This window comes from Priapulus caudatus, unplaced genomic scaffold (assembly GCF_000485595.1).
Source record: "Priapulus caudatus unplaced genomic scaffold, Priapulus_caudatus-5.0.1 Scaffold132, whole genome shotgun sequence".
NCBI lineage: Eukaryota > Metazoa > Priapulida > Priapulimorpha > Priapulimorphida > Priapulidae > Priapulus > Priapulus caudatus.
In genome coordinates, this window is record NW_014577193.1 from 92,875 (window position 1) to 108,505 (window position 15,631).

At 43.2% G+C, this 15,631-nt stretch overlaps 2 protein-coding genes and 1 long non-coding RNA gene across 3 annotated transcripts in view; 1 reads left to right on the plus strand and 2 right to left on the minus strand.

Annotated features, from left to right (window-relative positions):
- Positions 1-226: 226 nt before the first annotated feature.
- Positions 227-2,480, minus strand: LOC106805909. The gene is made up of 2 exons (XR_001393481.1): positions 1,816-2,480; positions 227-1,293 (listed from the first exon to the last, which is right to left on the minus strand). It is a non-coding gene; the product is annotated as an uncharacterized LOC106805909 (long non-coding RNA).
- An 8,421-nt stretch (positions 2,481-10,901) lies between these two features.
- LOC106805886 (flavin-containing monooxygenase FMO GS-OX-like 2) lies at positions 10,902-15,386 on the minus strand. Its single transcript, XM_014807656.1, is given in 5 exon segments — positions 10,902-11,853; positions 11,856-12,038; positions 12,071-12,249; positions 12,252-12,387; positions 14,703-15,386. Coding segments are annotated over 5 exon segments (1,899 nt in total). The 3' UTR covers positions 10,902-11,136.
- The window catches only part of LOC106805888 (beta-1,3-galactosyltransferase 5-like), a 56,252-nt gene continuing 54,589 nt past the window's right edge, over positions 13,969-15,631 (plus strand). The window contains exons 1-2 of the mRNA XM_014807658.1: positions 13,969-14,052; positions 14,562-14,682. The gene's annotated coding sequence lies outside the window, so the exon portion shown is untranslated. The remainder of the gene's footprint in view (positions 14,053-14,561; positions 14,683-15,631) is intronic.

A 15,631-nucleotide genomic window follows, 5' to 3' on the forward strand; every position in this document is an offset into this window, starting at 1 on the left:
CAGAAATTGTAAAGATTTGTGAGAAAATGACAAAATTCCGTCTGTAACATATTGTTGTCTAAGCTTACCACAATAAGGACAAAATATGGATGTTTAAACATAGAGCGGATGTAGGGAAGCTGCTCGCTTACCGTGATCGTATAAGTGGTTACGCGTGAGTGTATATGTAACACCCTGTGCTAACGTCTATCGGACTCATAATATAAAGAACACAACAACACTGGTATACGTATTCAATGATTCTCTTTATATGTACTATGTATAATTCCATAACAAGGTATGCGCGTACACTAGGTTTACGCGAGACACGTCACAACTTACTAGGCTAATGCTGGGTCATCCGTTCGTATGCAAATGTGCAATATCTCTGTATCTTACTCTGTCTATCTCTGTCTATATCTGTATCTCTGACTGTCTGTCTCTCTCTCTCCAAACCAGAGATTTTATACCCAAACTGGGGATACGCCTATCTATTGTTTTTCGGCAACCTGCTACATGCGACCGCTTATAATTGGTTGCCTCACTACTCATTAGTCCAGGGTCATGCTTTACACAGCTAAAGTATAAGGATTGAAATTAGATTTTTATTATGGTATCCATCTGGGATACATAGTATTTTAAATCTAGTATCCCCCAAAAGATCTGGTCTCCCTTTTTTATACTAGATTTCAACATTAACATTTTGTACACTGTAAAGTAGTAAATACGATTCTGAAGAGCAAAGAATGAATTGATAACACTGGCAGGTAATTAACAAATGAATAAAAAAAAAGAACACATGTAATTGGTACCAACAGGTTGTTTAACTACAGTTTTTGAGGGATAGCTGATAACTCAACAACCACTATCCCGATTTTCTTTACTATCGAGGATCGTATCGAGATATCGAGGGATAACAAGCATTCGAAATCTGGTATCCAACACAAAATTCTACTTTCCCAGGGATATAGTGATACAGTTAATTTCGATCACAGAAGTAATATAGCATGGGGTTTTCGTATGACCCCATATTGCTACAAATAGAACAGGGCAGTTATAATTACCTGTCTGCATTTGACAGACCAACACATCCCAGATTCATGAGTTTAAACAGATGGGCAACCTTGTAGATGCTGTTCCCAGATATGATGATGCATGTTGGCAGCAGGAGGTTGAAAGCGTACATGCCTCTGATGAGTGGCTGTGAGCACCATCTTCCTCGAACATGGGCTGCATCAGCGATGCAGAGTTGCATCAAATGCGAATACTTCCTCGTCAACCGTCATTTGAGACAGGATATCGCTGGGTGCAGCTCTGCAAGGACAATATAGTTGTCAAAAATAAGTTTCCAAACTAACCATATTTTCAAAGTAATGGTGTGATATTTTGGCAACCCGATACTTCTAATGCTGCCGATATTTGACTTATTGCTGATGTTTTCCGATACCCAATATTCAAGTTCATATCAGCATGTATCGGACTTTTTTTTTTACAATAACAAGCCCAAGAGAACTGAGAAAATATTTTCCGATAGAAATCACCACTTTACCCGACATATAACAGTAATCCCCATCTGCATTCATCATGAAAAGAAGTTCTCCAAAATGGACGTATAGTACATGAATATGTACACAAAGGTAGCGCACGGAGCTAGTTTGGGCAGAGATCCACGGCGTGGGGCACGGAGCTCAGTGAGCTCTAGTCTAGCTATTGTTGTGCGCTGGGCCAGCGCTGTACTGTCGGTTATGCTATTATAAAAGCCATGTTTTATAGTTAATCGCGGTGTCGTTATAACTTACATGCAATGCAGTCAATAGCAAAACCTAGCCTACTTACGGGACGACATGACCAGCATCATCATCCTCCGGTGTCATATACATATCCTCTTCTGTACTGTAAAATCCCAAGTAATCATAACATGAGTAAGTTCAATTTGTTGTTACACACAACGTTAGAACATAAAGTAGGAGTGCCCCGGAACTTTGACCAGGACATAACTATCCGGCTGGAATCATAATTTTTAATAGTTCCGGTTCCTGCCGGAACGTTTCACAAACAGTTGGACGTAACCAAACATTTTTCTTAATTTAATTTCTGCTACAAGCATCGTAAAATGCTTCAATCTAGGAGATGCACTAAAAACCGTTAGATCCACCTTTGGTTCCACATTTGACATAATGAAAAGACAAAACCTTCATCTATATAGCACAATTTTTCTGATCTCATATCGGCAGGTAATCATACTTTTAGCATTGCAGCATTATCTAATTGTACTCGGTTCCTGTGAATATATTCCAACAACTAACAACAATGTCCTACTCGCTTGAGTGATGTGCCTGTTAATGTTGTTTCGTTCCGCCCGAGTGAGTTTGTTTTACGTAGTCTCGACCGGAACTTTTTTCAAGTTCCGCCTATGTTGCGGTTCCAGCAGGAAATTTAAAAAGTTGAATCCCTTACACCCTAACATAAACATCATAAACAATAATTTTTAAAAGCAAGTCACAATGTAAAAGAATCCGTTAACGTGGAGCTAAGTGGAAGAATGTCTCAAGCTTGACCTCAGCTATTGGCGACAAATCCCAGAACGGGTTGTGATTTTTTCCACTATAAGGTGTTGATGGCGCGATACCTATTAAATAAATATAATTAGTTCAGTTCAGTTTATTGAAATCAACAATAACGAACTGTTTAGTACTGGAAATGACCCCGAAAGCCGACATAGATATTTTCTAAAGGCTGTGCAGGGAAAGAATGAAATTGATTCATGTATTTGTTCTAAAAATAGCGGTACAGGCCACGTACAGCGCTGTCAAGATAACACCGGTAATATCGTGCACCTCTACATAATTTCTTAATTACTATCAGAAGTGTATTAGGTCTGTGTGCTATAAAAACAAAACAATGTACTATATGTAGGCGGCAATGATTGCATTTTGTAAGTAACTGTACAATCGGTTTTCATGCTAACGAAAAAGACTTACGCAAATAAGCCGTTATCTGCGGGTGGTGGTTCGTGACGACCTCACTTATGCGTAGCTTCTCCTTCAGGAAATCTAACGCCCTTTTCATTCCAATGATTTCCATGTTAGGGCTTCGCAGATCTGCCTCCCTCACATCGACAATTTGTACGTCCAGGATGCCATTGTGTATGTGAGGAATTTTGCGCAGTGTCCGGGGGTATCACTCCTCCCATCCCCTGCGAGGACAACAGGGTTGGTGCCATATGAGCGTAGCATGTCCGTTTGCATACTCTCCCAGAACTCACGCACAGCCGGATGCACATACAACCTCTGCACTCTGGAAACATGCAAGATATGAATGTATATGAATGCCTGTAGCTACACATGTACGCATACATATTACCACAGGATATGGCACGTCATGTACTGTAATGTAAAGTTCCTTTTTTCTGAAGGAATTATAATCTGACTGATCAAAATCAAAACATGGCATAAGTATAGCGGTTGAAATTAAATTGTTATTATGGTATCCATGTCGGATACCAAGTAATTTAAATCTAGTATGACGCAAAAGATCTGGTCTCCCTTGTTTTAAACTAGAGTTCAACATTCACATTTTGTATACTGAAAAGTCTTAAATACGATTCCGAAGAGCAAAGAATGAAGTGATAACACTGGCAGGTAATTAACAAATGAATAACAAAGAACAATTGTAATTGGTACCATCAGGTTGTGTAACTACGAGACTACGTAACTCCTGTATTATCCTCATTGAGAGAACCATCACTCATCATATCATATCAGCATGTATCAGACTATTCTTTTTTTTACAATGACAAGCCCAAGAGAACTGAGAAAATATTTTCCGATAGAAATCACCACTTTACCCGACATATAACAGTAAGCATTCATATCTGCATTCATCATGAAAAGAAGTTCTCCAAAATGGACGTATAGTACATGAATATGCACACAAAGGTAGCGCACGAACCTAGTTTGAGCAGAGATCCACGACGTGGGGCACAGAGCTCAGTGAGATCTAGTCTAGCTATTGTTGTGCGCTTGGCCAGCGTTGTACTGTCGATTATGCTATTGTAAAAGCATTGTTTTATAGTTAATCGGGGTGTCGCTTTAACTTACACGCAATGCAGTCAATAGCAAAACATAGCATACTTACGGGACGACATGACCAGCATCATCATCCTCCGGTGTCATATACATATCCTCTTCTGTACTGTAAAATCCAAAGTAATCGTAACATGAGTAAGTTCAATAAGTTGTTACACAACGTTAGAACATAAACTGTAAGTGCCCCGGAACTTTTACCAGGACATAACTATCCGGCTGGAATCCAAATGTTTAAGAGTTCCGGTTCCTGCCAGAACGTTTCAGAAACACTTGGACGTAACCAAAACTTTTTCTTAATTTAATTTATGCTACAAGCATCGTAAAATGCTTCAATATAGGAGATTCACTAAGAAACCGTTAGATCTGCCTTTGGTTCCACCTTTGACATAATTAAAAGACAAAACCATCTATATAACACAATTTTTCTGATCTCATATCGGCAGGTATAATCATGCTTTCAGCATTGCAGCATTATCTAATTGTACTCGGTTCCTGTGAATATATTCCAACAACTAACAACAATGTCCTACTCGCTTGAGTGATGTGCCTGTTCATGCTGTTTCATTCCGCCCGAGTCAGTTCGTTTTAATTAGTCTCGACCGGAACTTTTTTCAAGTTTCGGCTATGTTTCAGTTCCAGCCGGAAACTTCTATAATAAAGTTGAATCCCTTGCACCCTAATATAAACATCATAAACAATAATTTTTAGAAGCAAGTCACAATGCAAAAGGATCTGTTAACGTGGAGCTTACGGAGCTAAATGGAAGAATGTCTCAGGCTGGACCTCAGCTATTGGCGACAAATCCCAGAGTGGGTTGTGATTTCTTCCACTAGAAGGTGTTGAAGGTGCGATACCTATTAAAAAAATATAATTAGTTCAGTTTAGTCTTTCTCGCTGTTACCGCAGAAGTAAAATCACAAACACACATGTATGTATATTGTTAACCAATGCACTCATTACTTTACTAAAGTGCAATGACTCTAGTGTATGACTGCTGTTTCAGTCATTCATAACTTTAACTTTGGAAATGAAATACATCGTAATCTCCTAATACATAGCTTTTGTAATTATTTATTAATATCGTCAACTGGCGCGCTGACCACGAAAAAATTGACAAAGTTCAAGCTTGAAATTGGATTGCTTCAAATTGCTTCTATTTGCGATGTACTGCAGATATTGAAGACTGATAATTCAATCTGTAATACAAATTATAAACATACAAAATACCATAAATTAATAATTATTGCGCAATTAACGCTTCCTTTGTGTCCCTTTTGTTGAATTCTAACAAACACAAATTTTACTATACTGTATCAAACGGCAACGAATCCTACGGCAATGTCGCTGGCATAGCATTTACAAGCATACATTCACACACACGTGTTTACCTAAATGACTAAAATTAAACATATCCCTTTACACACTAACTAATAAATTCTCATTGTCTAAGTAAAAGCTAAACTCACTTCTATTGGCCGGGAACTAAGCCGCGTGTATACTGGTTCGTTTAGGCTTACATGGCTGCGCGTTTAGAGTGCTCTGCATTGCTCGTCCACCGTACACAAATCATCTACAAACGGGCTTAAATGCGGGGAAACTTAGAGCTCACACAGCGTAGATCTTCGATCTTCCCTGGCGCATAGACTACAGAGGAGTGACATGCACAAGATAAGTAGCCTCTAATCGAATAGAGTAACTTATCATACCGGTTGCTGCGAGACGTTTCTCCAGCTCTCGTTATATCTCAGTGCAGCTCTCAATTTAGCGATCGGCCGCCCGTGACGTAGTGCGACTGGTGTAGTCAAAAGCGCACTTACAGTATCAGCGCGTTTAAACGCTGCTATACAATCATTCCGGCTTTCCCTGCTTATAATAAACAAACTTCTATACACAACAAACTTTTCGCTCAGGCGAACAATGATGATGATTATGGCGCCGCTGAACGACAAAATGACCAAAGTTCAAGCTTCAATTGGATTTGCTTCAAATTGCTTCTGGATTTGCGATGTACTGCAGATTATTGAAGATGATAGGATGTGTGCAATCCTGGGCTAGTTACAGGTGATAACACTACCAACCGAGTCGCCATAAATCTTTATTATTGGCGGATACATGCCACCCACCAATTCACGGCTTGTAATTGTGTCCTATCTTTTGTTGAATTCTGCGTGCACAAGAATACGACTGCAACAATTTGTCAAACGCATTTAGTCCTTGGCGATGAACTCTAATCGTCTGAACATTTTCCAATGGCACGAATCTACCTGGCACTGTCGCTGGCATCAGCACTTTACAAGCCATAACATCACACACACGTGTTTACCCTAATGACCTAAATTTAACGTGACCACCCCAGAATGATTCCTCTCTTTCAGCCATCATCTAGTAACACATATCACATTATTCTGTAGTGTGTCTAAGTAAACTCACTTCCCTTTGGCCCCGGACCCCTAAAAGCCCGTCTACTGCGCCAAATTGCTTAAAGGGCTTTTTGGTATCGGTTTTTTAGCTCTGGCGCATTCGCGCACCACCACTAAAAATTCTGGCCAGTGTCCAATTCCTGATCACCTGCGCGACCTATGCCGAACATTTTTCCAATAGGTTTGCATGGGGTTTCCTTTCCAGCTAATCTAGCTTCAATTTTTGCACGGGTGCCTTTCAAATGAACCCCAGCTGACCACACAACTCAGCGGCTGCCGTGCCAGGACTTACATTTCCTTACATGGCGGTATGTACAACGAACATCATTGCCCCTATATGCATGAAAATTGGTTTCCNGTGGTTCAGTCCGTTCAGACCCGGAGCTAAACGTCAGTGATAAAAGTAATCTCGGCACTTTAAGCCCGCTTCTAAACTTCCCCCCACAACCCCCCAACTACCCCCATTTATACTGGGGGTTTATCCCGCTTCAGGTCCGGACCTGAAGCGGGGATAACTCCAGTATAAAAGGTCGAAAAACACTTAGCCGAGCTAAAGTATTCACCTCAGGAGGTGGTTCAGGTCCGCTTCAGACCCGAGCTAACGTCAGTATAAAACGACTTATCCGAGCTCAAAGGTATCCGCTTCAGAAGGCGGGCTAAAGTCGGCGAGTATAAAACGACTTATCCCCGGAGCTAAAGTTGATCGCTTCAGCAGTAATAGAAACCGACTTATCTCCGAGCTAAAGTTATCCGCTCAGAAGCGGCTAAAGTCGTGCGCAGTATAAAGCGGCATTATAAGTTACTCGAACACGTTCTATATACTGTTGAACTAAATACGTTAAGTATAACGTCCCAATCTCGTTAAATGAAATACGCTGTATATCGCAACCAAAATTGAAAAAAAATCGATAGTTCAGCGTATGCAGCGTTTTAGAGAAATTTGATAGCGTGCGGCATACGCGTCTAACTCGCAATGTGTGAGCAGGGCCATAAGAGAAGAAAAGACCCAGCGTCTGTCGCTCTCTACAAGATCATAAATGTCATTATAGCGATGCCTGCTTACATCCACGTTAAAACTTAAACTCAGGGCCGGATTTAGGCACAAGCTAAACAAGCTACAGCTTTGGGCCTCACAGTCTGAAGGGGCCTCTCAAAATCTCCGATTTCCCTATTTGTTACAGTTTTATTATAATTTAATATAATGATAATGATCATTATAATTATAATATATCATATAATATATATATATCATTTATATTCTCTATAGTATATATACAGTATAGTATCAGTTTATAGATGATTGATGGACCGTTCTCATCTCTCAATTGCTCTGTTTTCTTGTGTCAGTCCATGTTCACACGCGCACACGTATACCCATGTACACGCATACACGCACGCGCGCACGGGCAGTAAACGCACACACGCCGCGCAGCGCAATAGACGCACGAACACCGCGCCACGTCAATACACGTGCGCACGCATACGCGCACACACGCGCCACGCATACACGCGCGCACGCATACACGCACGCACGCCAGAAAGCACACGCCGCGTACACGCACGCCAGAAAGCACACGCGCGTACACGCACGCCAGAATTAAGAGCACAACGCGCGTACGACGCACGCCCAGAATTAAAAAGAGCACGATCGCACGTAACCCTACGCCAGAAAGCACACGCGCGTACACGCACGCCAGAAAGCACACGCGCGTACACGCACGTCAGAAAGCACACGCGCGTACACGCACGCCAGAAAGCACACGCGCGTACACGCACGCCATAAAGCACACGCGCGTACACGCACGCCAAGAAAGCACACGCGCGTACATGCACGCAAGAAAGTACACGCGCGTACACGCACGCCATAAAGCACACGCGCGTACACACGTATATACGCATAATACGAGTATACATAATACATACATACATAATACATACATAACATACATACATACATACATACTCATAATACATATATAATAACAATACGAGCATACGTATTAATACGAGTATACTAAACATACGATTTAATGATCCCTCTACATCCCCCAGAGGAAAGGAATTACCTTATACTTAGTAGAAAAGCGGAAAAGGAATTGTTGCGACCAGAAATCGAGGTTGTAAATGTATGTCATTGTCACTGAAGTCGTCTTATATGCTAAAATTGTCAATTAAAATTGTCAAGTGAATTGCAAAGATAATAGCGCCCTTGGGTCACTGGAAATCTTTTGACATGAGACTGAAGAGGGCAAGAAACGAACTGAAAAATAGAGAGATAAAGAAAGATTAGCAATTCACCTTTTTGGCTGTTTGTAAGATATTAAGAAACGAGTGCCTATATTCATCCAAATTCATTTATTTATTTTATTTCTGTGTTTTATTTGCACCACATTAAAGTCAAACACGGCTGAATAGGCAGTTTTTCTGAATTACACCTACGATCTATAAATCAGCATGACCAGTCATTGACATTTTAATGTGGTCGCTAGTATATGTACACACGTGCCAGCTGACCAGCTCTATTCCGCATTACCTATCGTGCATGCAAACACTATTGATAATTAATGGTACGTCCGTGTGCACTGCGCATATGGCATGTCATTTGCTCAACCCCAAAAACATAGCAGCATGCGCTGCGAGCTGCCGGTTGAAGCATTCCGGGTTCTAGCCCAAACTGAGTGCTTGCAAACAGGGGCGAGATTAGCGGGGGGATGGGGGGATGCATCCCCGCTTATTGACGTGGGGGGATGGCGTGTACAATCATCCCCCCTAACTTTCAGGAGAAAATGGGGGATCCAAATTTTCTGGGGAGACCGCGCATAACCCGCCACCTGTTTCTTCCCACGCTCCTCGGAAAACCTAGCTTGGCACTGCCGAGTATTGTTGCCCCCCACTTCAAAAATTGTTCGCGGGCAGGCGCCTTAGAGTACTGCTAACAAAGATTAATGATTATGAAAATGATTTGTTGCGAATCAAAAGTCCAAAGTTTTGAGTTTTAACTGACGAGGGCGTAGATAGCAGGGGGATGGGGGTATATCGCCCCACACGGTATGTGAGGTGGGTGCTATTCCGTCCCCCCTGACTTGTCAGGAAGAAACTGGGAAAAATTTAATATCTTTACAGAGCAATAAATATGGATAATTTATCTACAATCCGTCATCGGTATTCATACTCTCCTCAAGTAATATTACAAGAATGGAACCGGACAAAGTAAAAATACTCAACCAACAGTGGATGTTATTGTGATGAGATTGTTTAATAGTGGCGCCTACATAGTGCAGGATTGCATCGAAGAAGGTGTTACTTTCACGCAAAAATCCCGGACCCCCCCTTAACAGGAGAGGGACATGCCGCTGAAGGAGGAGAAAAGTCCTGATTTCTATGAAGAGATGGTTCCAAAATTGAGTGCTTTTAGATTGCAACTATTCAAACAATTCACACAAGGAAGGTGACACCCCGTCCAACCCCCTCCCCCCCGGCGCTCGTGCCCTTGAGCTCGGCATGATTCGCCCCCTAGAATTGTGCTCTGATCGCCACTGTTGTGTGTGCTGTGGGGGTTGCGTGTTATTAAACCTTGGATCCAAAGAAAAAAATTACCCTAGAATTCGACCAAGTGCACTTATAATATCAATTTTTTTCAAGTTCGGCCTCAAACACAGGGGGCGCCCATGCTTGAAAGGTTCTAAATTGCTAAAATCCAGGACCCCGGGCAAGACGCCTGCCCTGCACCTGACGAGGGGCCCTAGGGCGGGCCCTGAACGCCCAACCTATTAAGGGCTTTCGCCAAGGCGCTCGCGGTGGTGCGCTACTCGCGCAACTCTTGCATATACATTGTCATGGAAGTAACAGGAGAAATCATCCCCCCCACAACTGAGGACCTGTCTACGCCACTGCTTGCAAGAGAGCACATAAAATGCCAATTCTTGTCCTACCGTGCTGCTGTACCACCCCACTGCCACTAATATAACACGGCAACAACAAACATAATATCAGACTCCTGATAATATCAGTATGGTCATGAACACCCGAATAGTACAACATAAATCAACTCATTTCAACGGATATAACCATTTACGTCGCTCTTGCTTCAATATAGCCACACGTGTCCAATAATACTCGCACGCACACACGTTATGCAAACATTTTCAAACACCAGTAATCAGATACGTACGCACGTATACTAAATTGCACAATGCCTTCGTGATATTCGCATGGGGACAATATAAACCCCAAAATCAATATATTCACTGTTTGACTAAATGCAGATTTTTGTTATTTGACAAACAACAGAATATATTACGATTTTTGACAAGGGACAATATTATAAGTTCGCAAGATAGTGTTTTACACGTAACAGCCACATGGCAATGCGGTGGGGGATTTATAACACTATGGTAGTTTCTAACACAATATGGCCGAGTTAGTTCTTATATCTTTATTGATAATTCAGCTACAACATTAAAGCCAACACAGTGTTTGTCTCAATAAATGTCAGTAGTCCTTCATAATTTAAATATCACATGAGAGAATAGTATTTTAAAATGTTACTCACACATCACAACGTCAAACAAACTAACGAACAGTTATAACCTTGCAATGGCACGATAGATACGACTAGTTCCATTAATCGATACATATATACAAGTACATTAAGGCTCTTTACATTTAAAGTTTTCGTCGTCAATTAATTCATAATTAGCCTTCTTGAAGGTCATTAAATGTGCACTTCTGAATTTCGAATTGAATCTGTGGAGAGCAAATTTTACTGAAGGAAATGGCTTAATTGCAGTGAGCTTAACTAAATCAGCCAAGTATTCTTCGAGGAGATCGCCACCCATCCTGTGGGCATGTGAGTTCTTCCAACCCATCGAGAATCTCTTCTGCAGCTCAGCCTCTTCCTCAGCTAGCATCTGATCCATTGTGGGCAGGGTCACCGTTCCCTCGAGCACGGCAAGTGCAAACAGCACCTGGTAGTGGAATATGACAAGTGGGGGTACTTGTTGGGGCAAGCCAATGAGAAACATGGACGGATAATGTGAGTTGACGAAGTGTTTGAACATGGGCGCTACGCGCGACTTCTCCTCAACGACGACCCCGCACGCTGAGGAGAGGAATGGGTAGGTGTACTCGTAGCCAGTGCAGAAGAGCACGACATCAGCACGCCGTCGTGCCCCCACCGATAAACACAACGGTGTCGCCTCTAGCCGCTCAATCCCCGGCAACTGCTCGAGGTTGTCAGGCAACGGACAGACGAATGGTGTCTTGTTGTGACTGAGCACAACGTGACTCGCTACAGTGGCGACCTCCAGTCCGATGTCGGTCCCGGAAGGACCAGCACCAAGGCACACCACCGTCTGGCCTTTGAAGACACTTGCTCCCGGTAAGAGTGACTGTGGAGGATTTTGCCAGTGAAGGTGTCTGTACCAGGGAGGTCCGGCATCCGTGGCACAGAAAAGTGTCCGTTGCAGACGAACACGGCATCGTAAACGTGTATCTCCTCCACATCCGTCTGTAGGTGGCGCACTGTTACCTCCCATGTCGCATTCGCAGTGTTTCCCACTCGGGACAACCTTTGTAAGCGGCAGTAGAAAACTGAACATGATCCATCACGTTATATTTCTGTACGTAGTCGTCAAGGTAGGCCTTAACATCCCAGTGACTGACAAAGGACGGAAGGTCAGCACTGAAGGGCGTATCGGGATAAGCCATCAGTTCCTTTGGGAAGTTGGTGCACAGGTACTTGTACATGCTTGAGTGAATGTGTAGCCATGCTCGTCTTTCCCCGTCCTGTCGGTGTAGACCCAGGTTCCACCGATGCTTTCTGACAACTCGTAGACGACATGGTCAAAGATGTCACGTCTGGCAGCTAGGAATCGCGACGCACATATGCCCGGCTGCTCCTGCCCCGATCACGGCCACACGTGTAATTGCCGGCATGCTTACCCTGGTAAACCAGATTCTAGAACAGAATAGAATAGGTCTAGAATAGATTGCATTGAGTAAAAAATCGTGTAACTGAAATATGACTCAGTCACGACTTGATTGTCAGTCACAATGTCTGAACAGATGTAATGACTGTATTGGCACTTGTCAATGTGATTAGGCTACTTATACTAGTAGTACTAGTAGTACTATAGTCATTGCTGCCAGCAGTGCTAGTGTTAGTGTGCCAGCAGTGCTAGTGTTAGGGTGCAGCAGTGCTAGTGTTAGTGTGCCAGCAGTGCTAGTGTTAGTGTGCCAGCAGTGCTAGTGTTAGTGTGCCAGCAGTGCTAGTGTTAGTGTGCCAGCAGTGCTAGTGTTAATGTGCTAGCAGTGCCCGTAGTGCCAGTCGTGCCTAATGCCAGGCAGTAGTGGCACTGGCACTGGTGCTGAAAGAGTCCATGTCCCCCGGGGTACAGCCGGAACGTACCCTGGATACGGTCCGGTATACCAGAACGTACCCTGGTACTATCTGATATGCCGGACCGTACCTCGCCTACTCCACTAATGAGTCTAGGGAGTCGCCTACGCCTACTCCCTAACCCTAACCCTAATCCTAACCTAACCATATCAAATAGTGACTAGGGTACGTTCCGGCAGTACCCTGGGGACATAGACCCTATGAGCGGCACTGGCAGTACTACAGTACAGAGAACTACCTACCTCAGTACCGCTGAGAGGGTTTATGTCCCCCGGGGTACTGCCGGATCGTACCCTGGGTACGGTCCGGTATACCGGAACGTACCCTGTCCCTGGTACTATCTAATATGCCGGACCGTACCTCGCCTACTCCACGGCTCAGGGATAGAGAAGATGTCCAGTCTTATCTTATCAACTAACATCATCCTATCCAATCACCGTACTGGACATCATCTCTATCCTTGAACCTACTCCACTAACGAGTCTAGAGAGAAGCCTACGCCTACTCCCTAACCCTAACCGTATCAAATAGTGACCAGGGTACGTTCCGGCACTAGGTGTACGTGGTAACGGCACACAGGGTACGTTTCGGCGGCAGTACCCTGACCCTATGTTAGCTATGAGTATGACTATGAGCCTCAGTATATACTCAATAATACTGTGGCCGTATGTACTGATGTAGTATGATGCAACAGTACATACTACAGACGTAGTACAGTCTACATGTATGCCCTGCAGTGCAGGGTTACAAATTACATTTACAATTTGAATATATAGAATTATTAATAAAATAGACAATAATAAAAGACCAGATTAGACAAGGCTAGAGATACTATCAAGTATCAACTCACATTTCTTGCGCTCAATTTCCAAAAAACTTGATTTACGTATGAATTCTCGCCGATTAACGATCGATTAACTTCGATTCCACCTTGGATTCCACAACTAGCAGAATGTGGGGGCGGATTGTCGATTGTGGGTATTATAGATGGCAGCACGAAGTTATTAACTGTTATTTATAGCGCGCAGCTCCTCGCTTCAGATCGTTGCTTGTTGTGCGAAGCCCTGTTGTATATTTAGACTGTAGATAAGCTAGAACCTAGGAACTTGAAACTAGAAAATATCTTTGAAATAATAAAATGCTATGCTGCTTAGAGAGGATTGAGGTACGTGTAGTATTTATTCGTTATTTGTCATTTATTCCCATGGAAACCGGCCGAGCAAAGTACGGTGGTTATGTATCTGTATCGGTTATGTTCGATTGGCTTTGTCACTATGGTCACACACACAGACTGCATGATGCATCATCACTGATCGGTTTTTGAGCAGCGTTTAATAGCGTAAAATTATGCGTGTGCATTATAAAACGGTATTATCAACCAATAATCGAGTTTTTAAGGGGTCAAGGATAGTTTGGGACCCCGTAAATTTATTTTCGCATATGTGGCATGTGCTAAACTAATACTAATAGTAATAACTAATATGTAGTAAACTAATCCGGGATGCTAAGCTAGGCTTAGGCCATTTTGGGTACCATTTATAATCAAGAATGACAAGATTATTGTTGCAGCAGCCAGACATCTACTTTTGGTAAATCTGTTTGTTATTTTCTTTATTAGTTTTTCGTACCGAGGAAAGTGAGTATCGTATACTAAAAATTTCTCTATTGTTTCAGGCTGGGTTTCACAAAAAGTGAAGCCATACTGTCTGCGCATCCTCATACAGAAGATGCACAGGGAGAAGGAACAGTTCGTAACAACCAGGAGGGCCAGTAATGCAGTATGAATTGCTCTGAAGTATGTTTCATTGTTTGTACTGTGTGGGTTTGCATGTGACTGAGCACAACGTGACTCGCTACAGTGGCGACCTCCAGTCCGATGTCGGTCCCGGAAGGACCAGCACCAAGGCACACCACCGTCTGGCCTTCGAAGACACTTGGCTCCCGGTAAGAGTGACTGTGGAGGATTTTGCCAGTGAAGGTGTCTGTACCAGGGAGGTCCGGCATCCGTGGCACAGAAAAGTGTCCGTTGCAGACGAACACGGCATCGTAAACGTGTATCTCCTCCACATCCGTCTGTAGGTGGCGCACTGTTACCTCCCATGTCGCATTCGCAGTGTTTCCCATAGGGACAACCTTTGTAACGGCAGTAGAAAACTGAACATGATCCATCACGTTATATTTCTGTACGTAGTCGTCAAGGTAGGCATTAACATCCCAGTGACTGACGAAGGACGGAAGGTCAGCAGTGAAGGGCGTATCGGGATAAGCCATCAGTTCCTTTGGGAAGTTGGTGCGCAGGTACTTGTACATGCTTGAGTGAATGTTGTAGCCATGCTCGTCTTTCCCCGTCCTGTCGGTGTAGACCCAGGTTCCACCGATGCTTTCTGACAACTCGTAGACGACATGGTCAAAGATGTCACGTCTGGCAGCTAGGAATCGCGACGCACATATGCCGGCTGCTCCTGCCCCGATCACGGCCACACGTGTAATTGCCGGCATGCTTACCCTGGTAAAACCAGATTCTAGAACAGAATAGAATAGGTCTAGAATAGATTGCATTGAGTAAAAAATCGTGTAACTGAAATATGACTCAGTCACGACTTGATTGTCAGTCACAATGTCTGAACAGATGTAATGACTGTATTGGCACTTGTCAATGTGATTAGGCTACTTATACTAGTATTACTAGTAGTGCTAGTGTTAGTGTGCCAGCAGTGCTAGTGTTAGTGTGCCAGCAGTGCTAG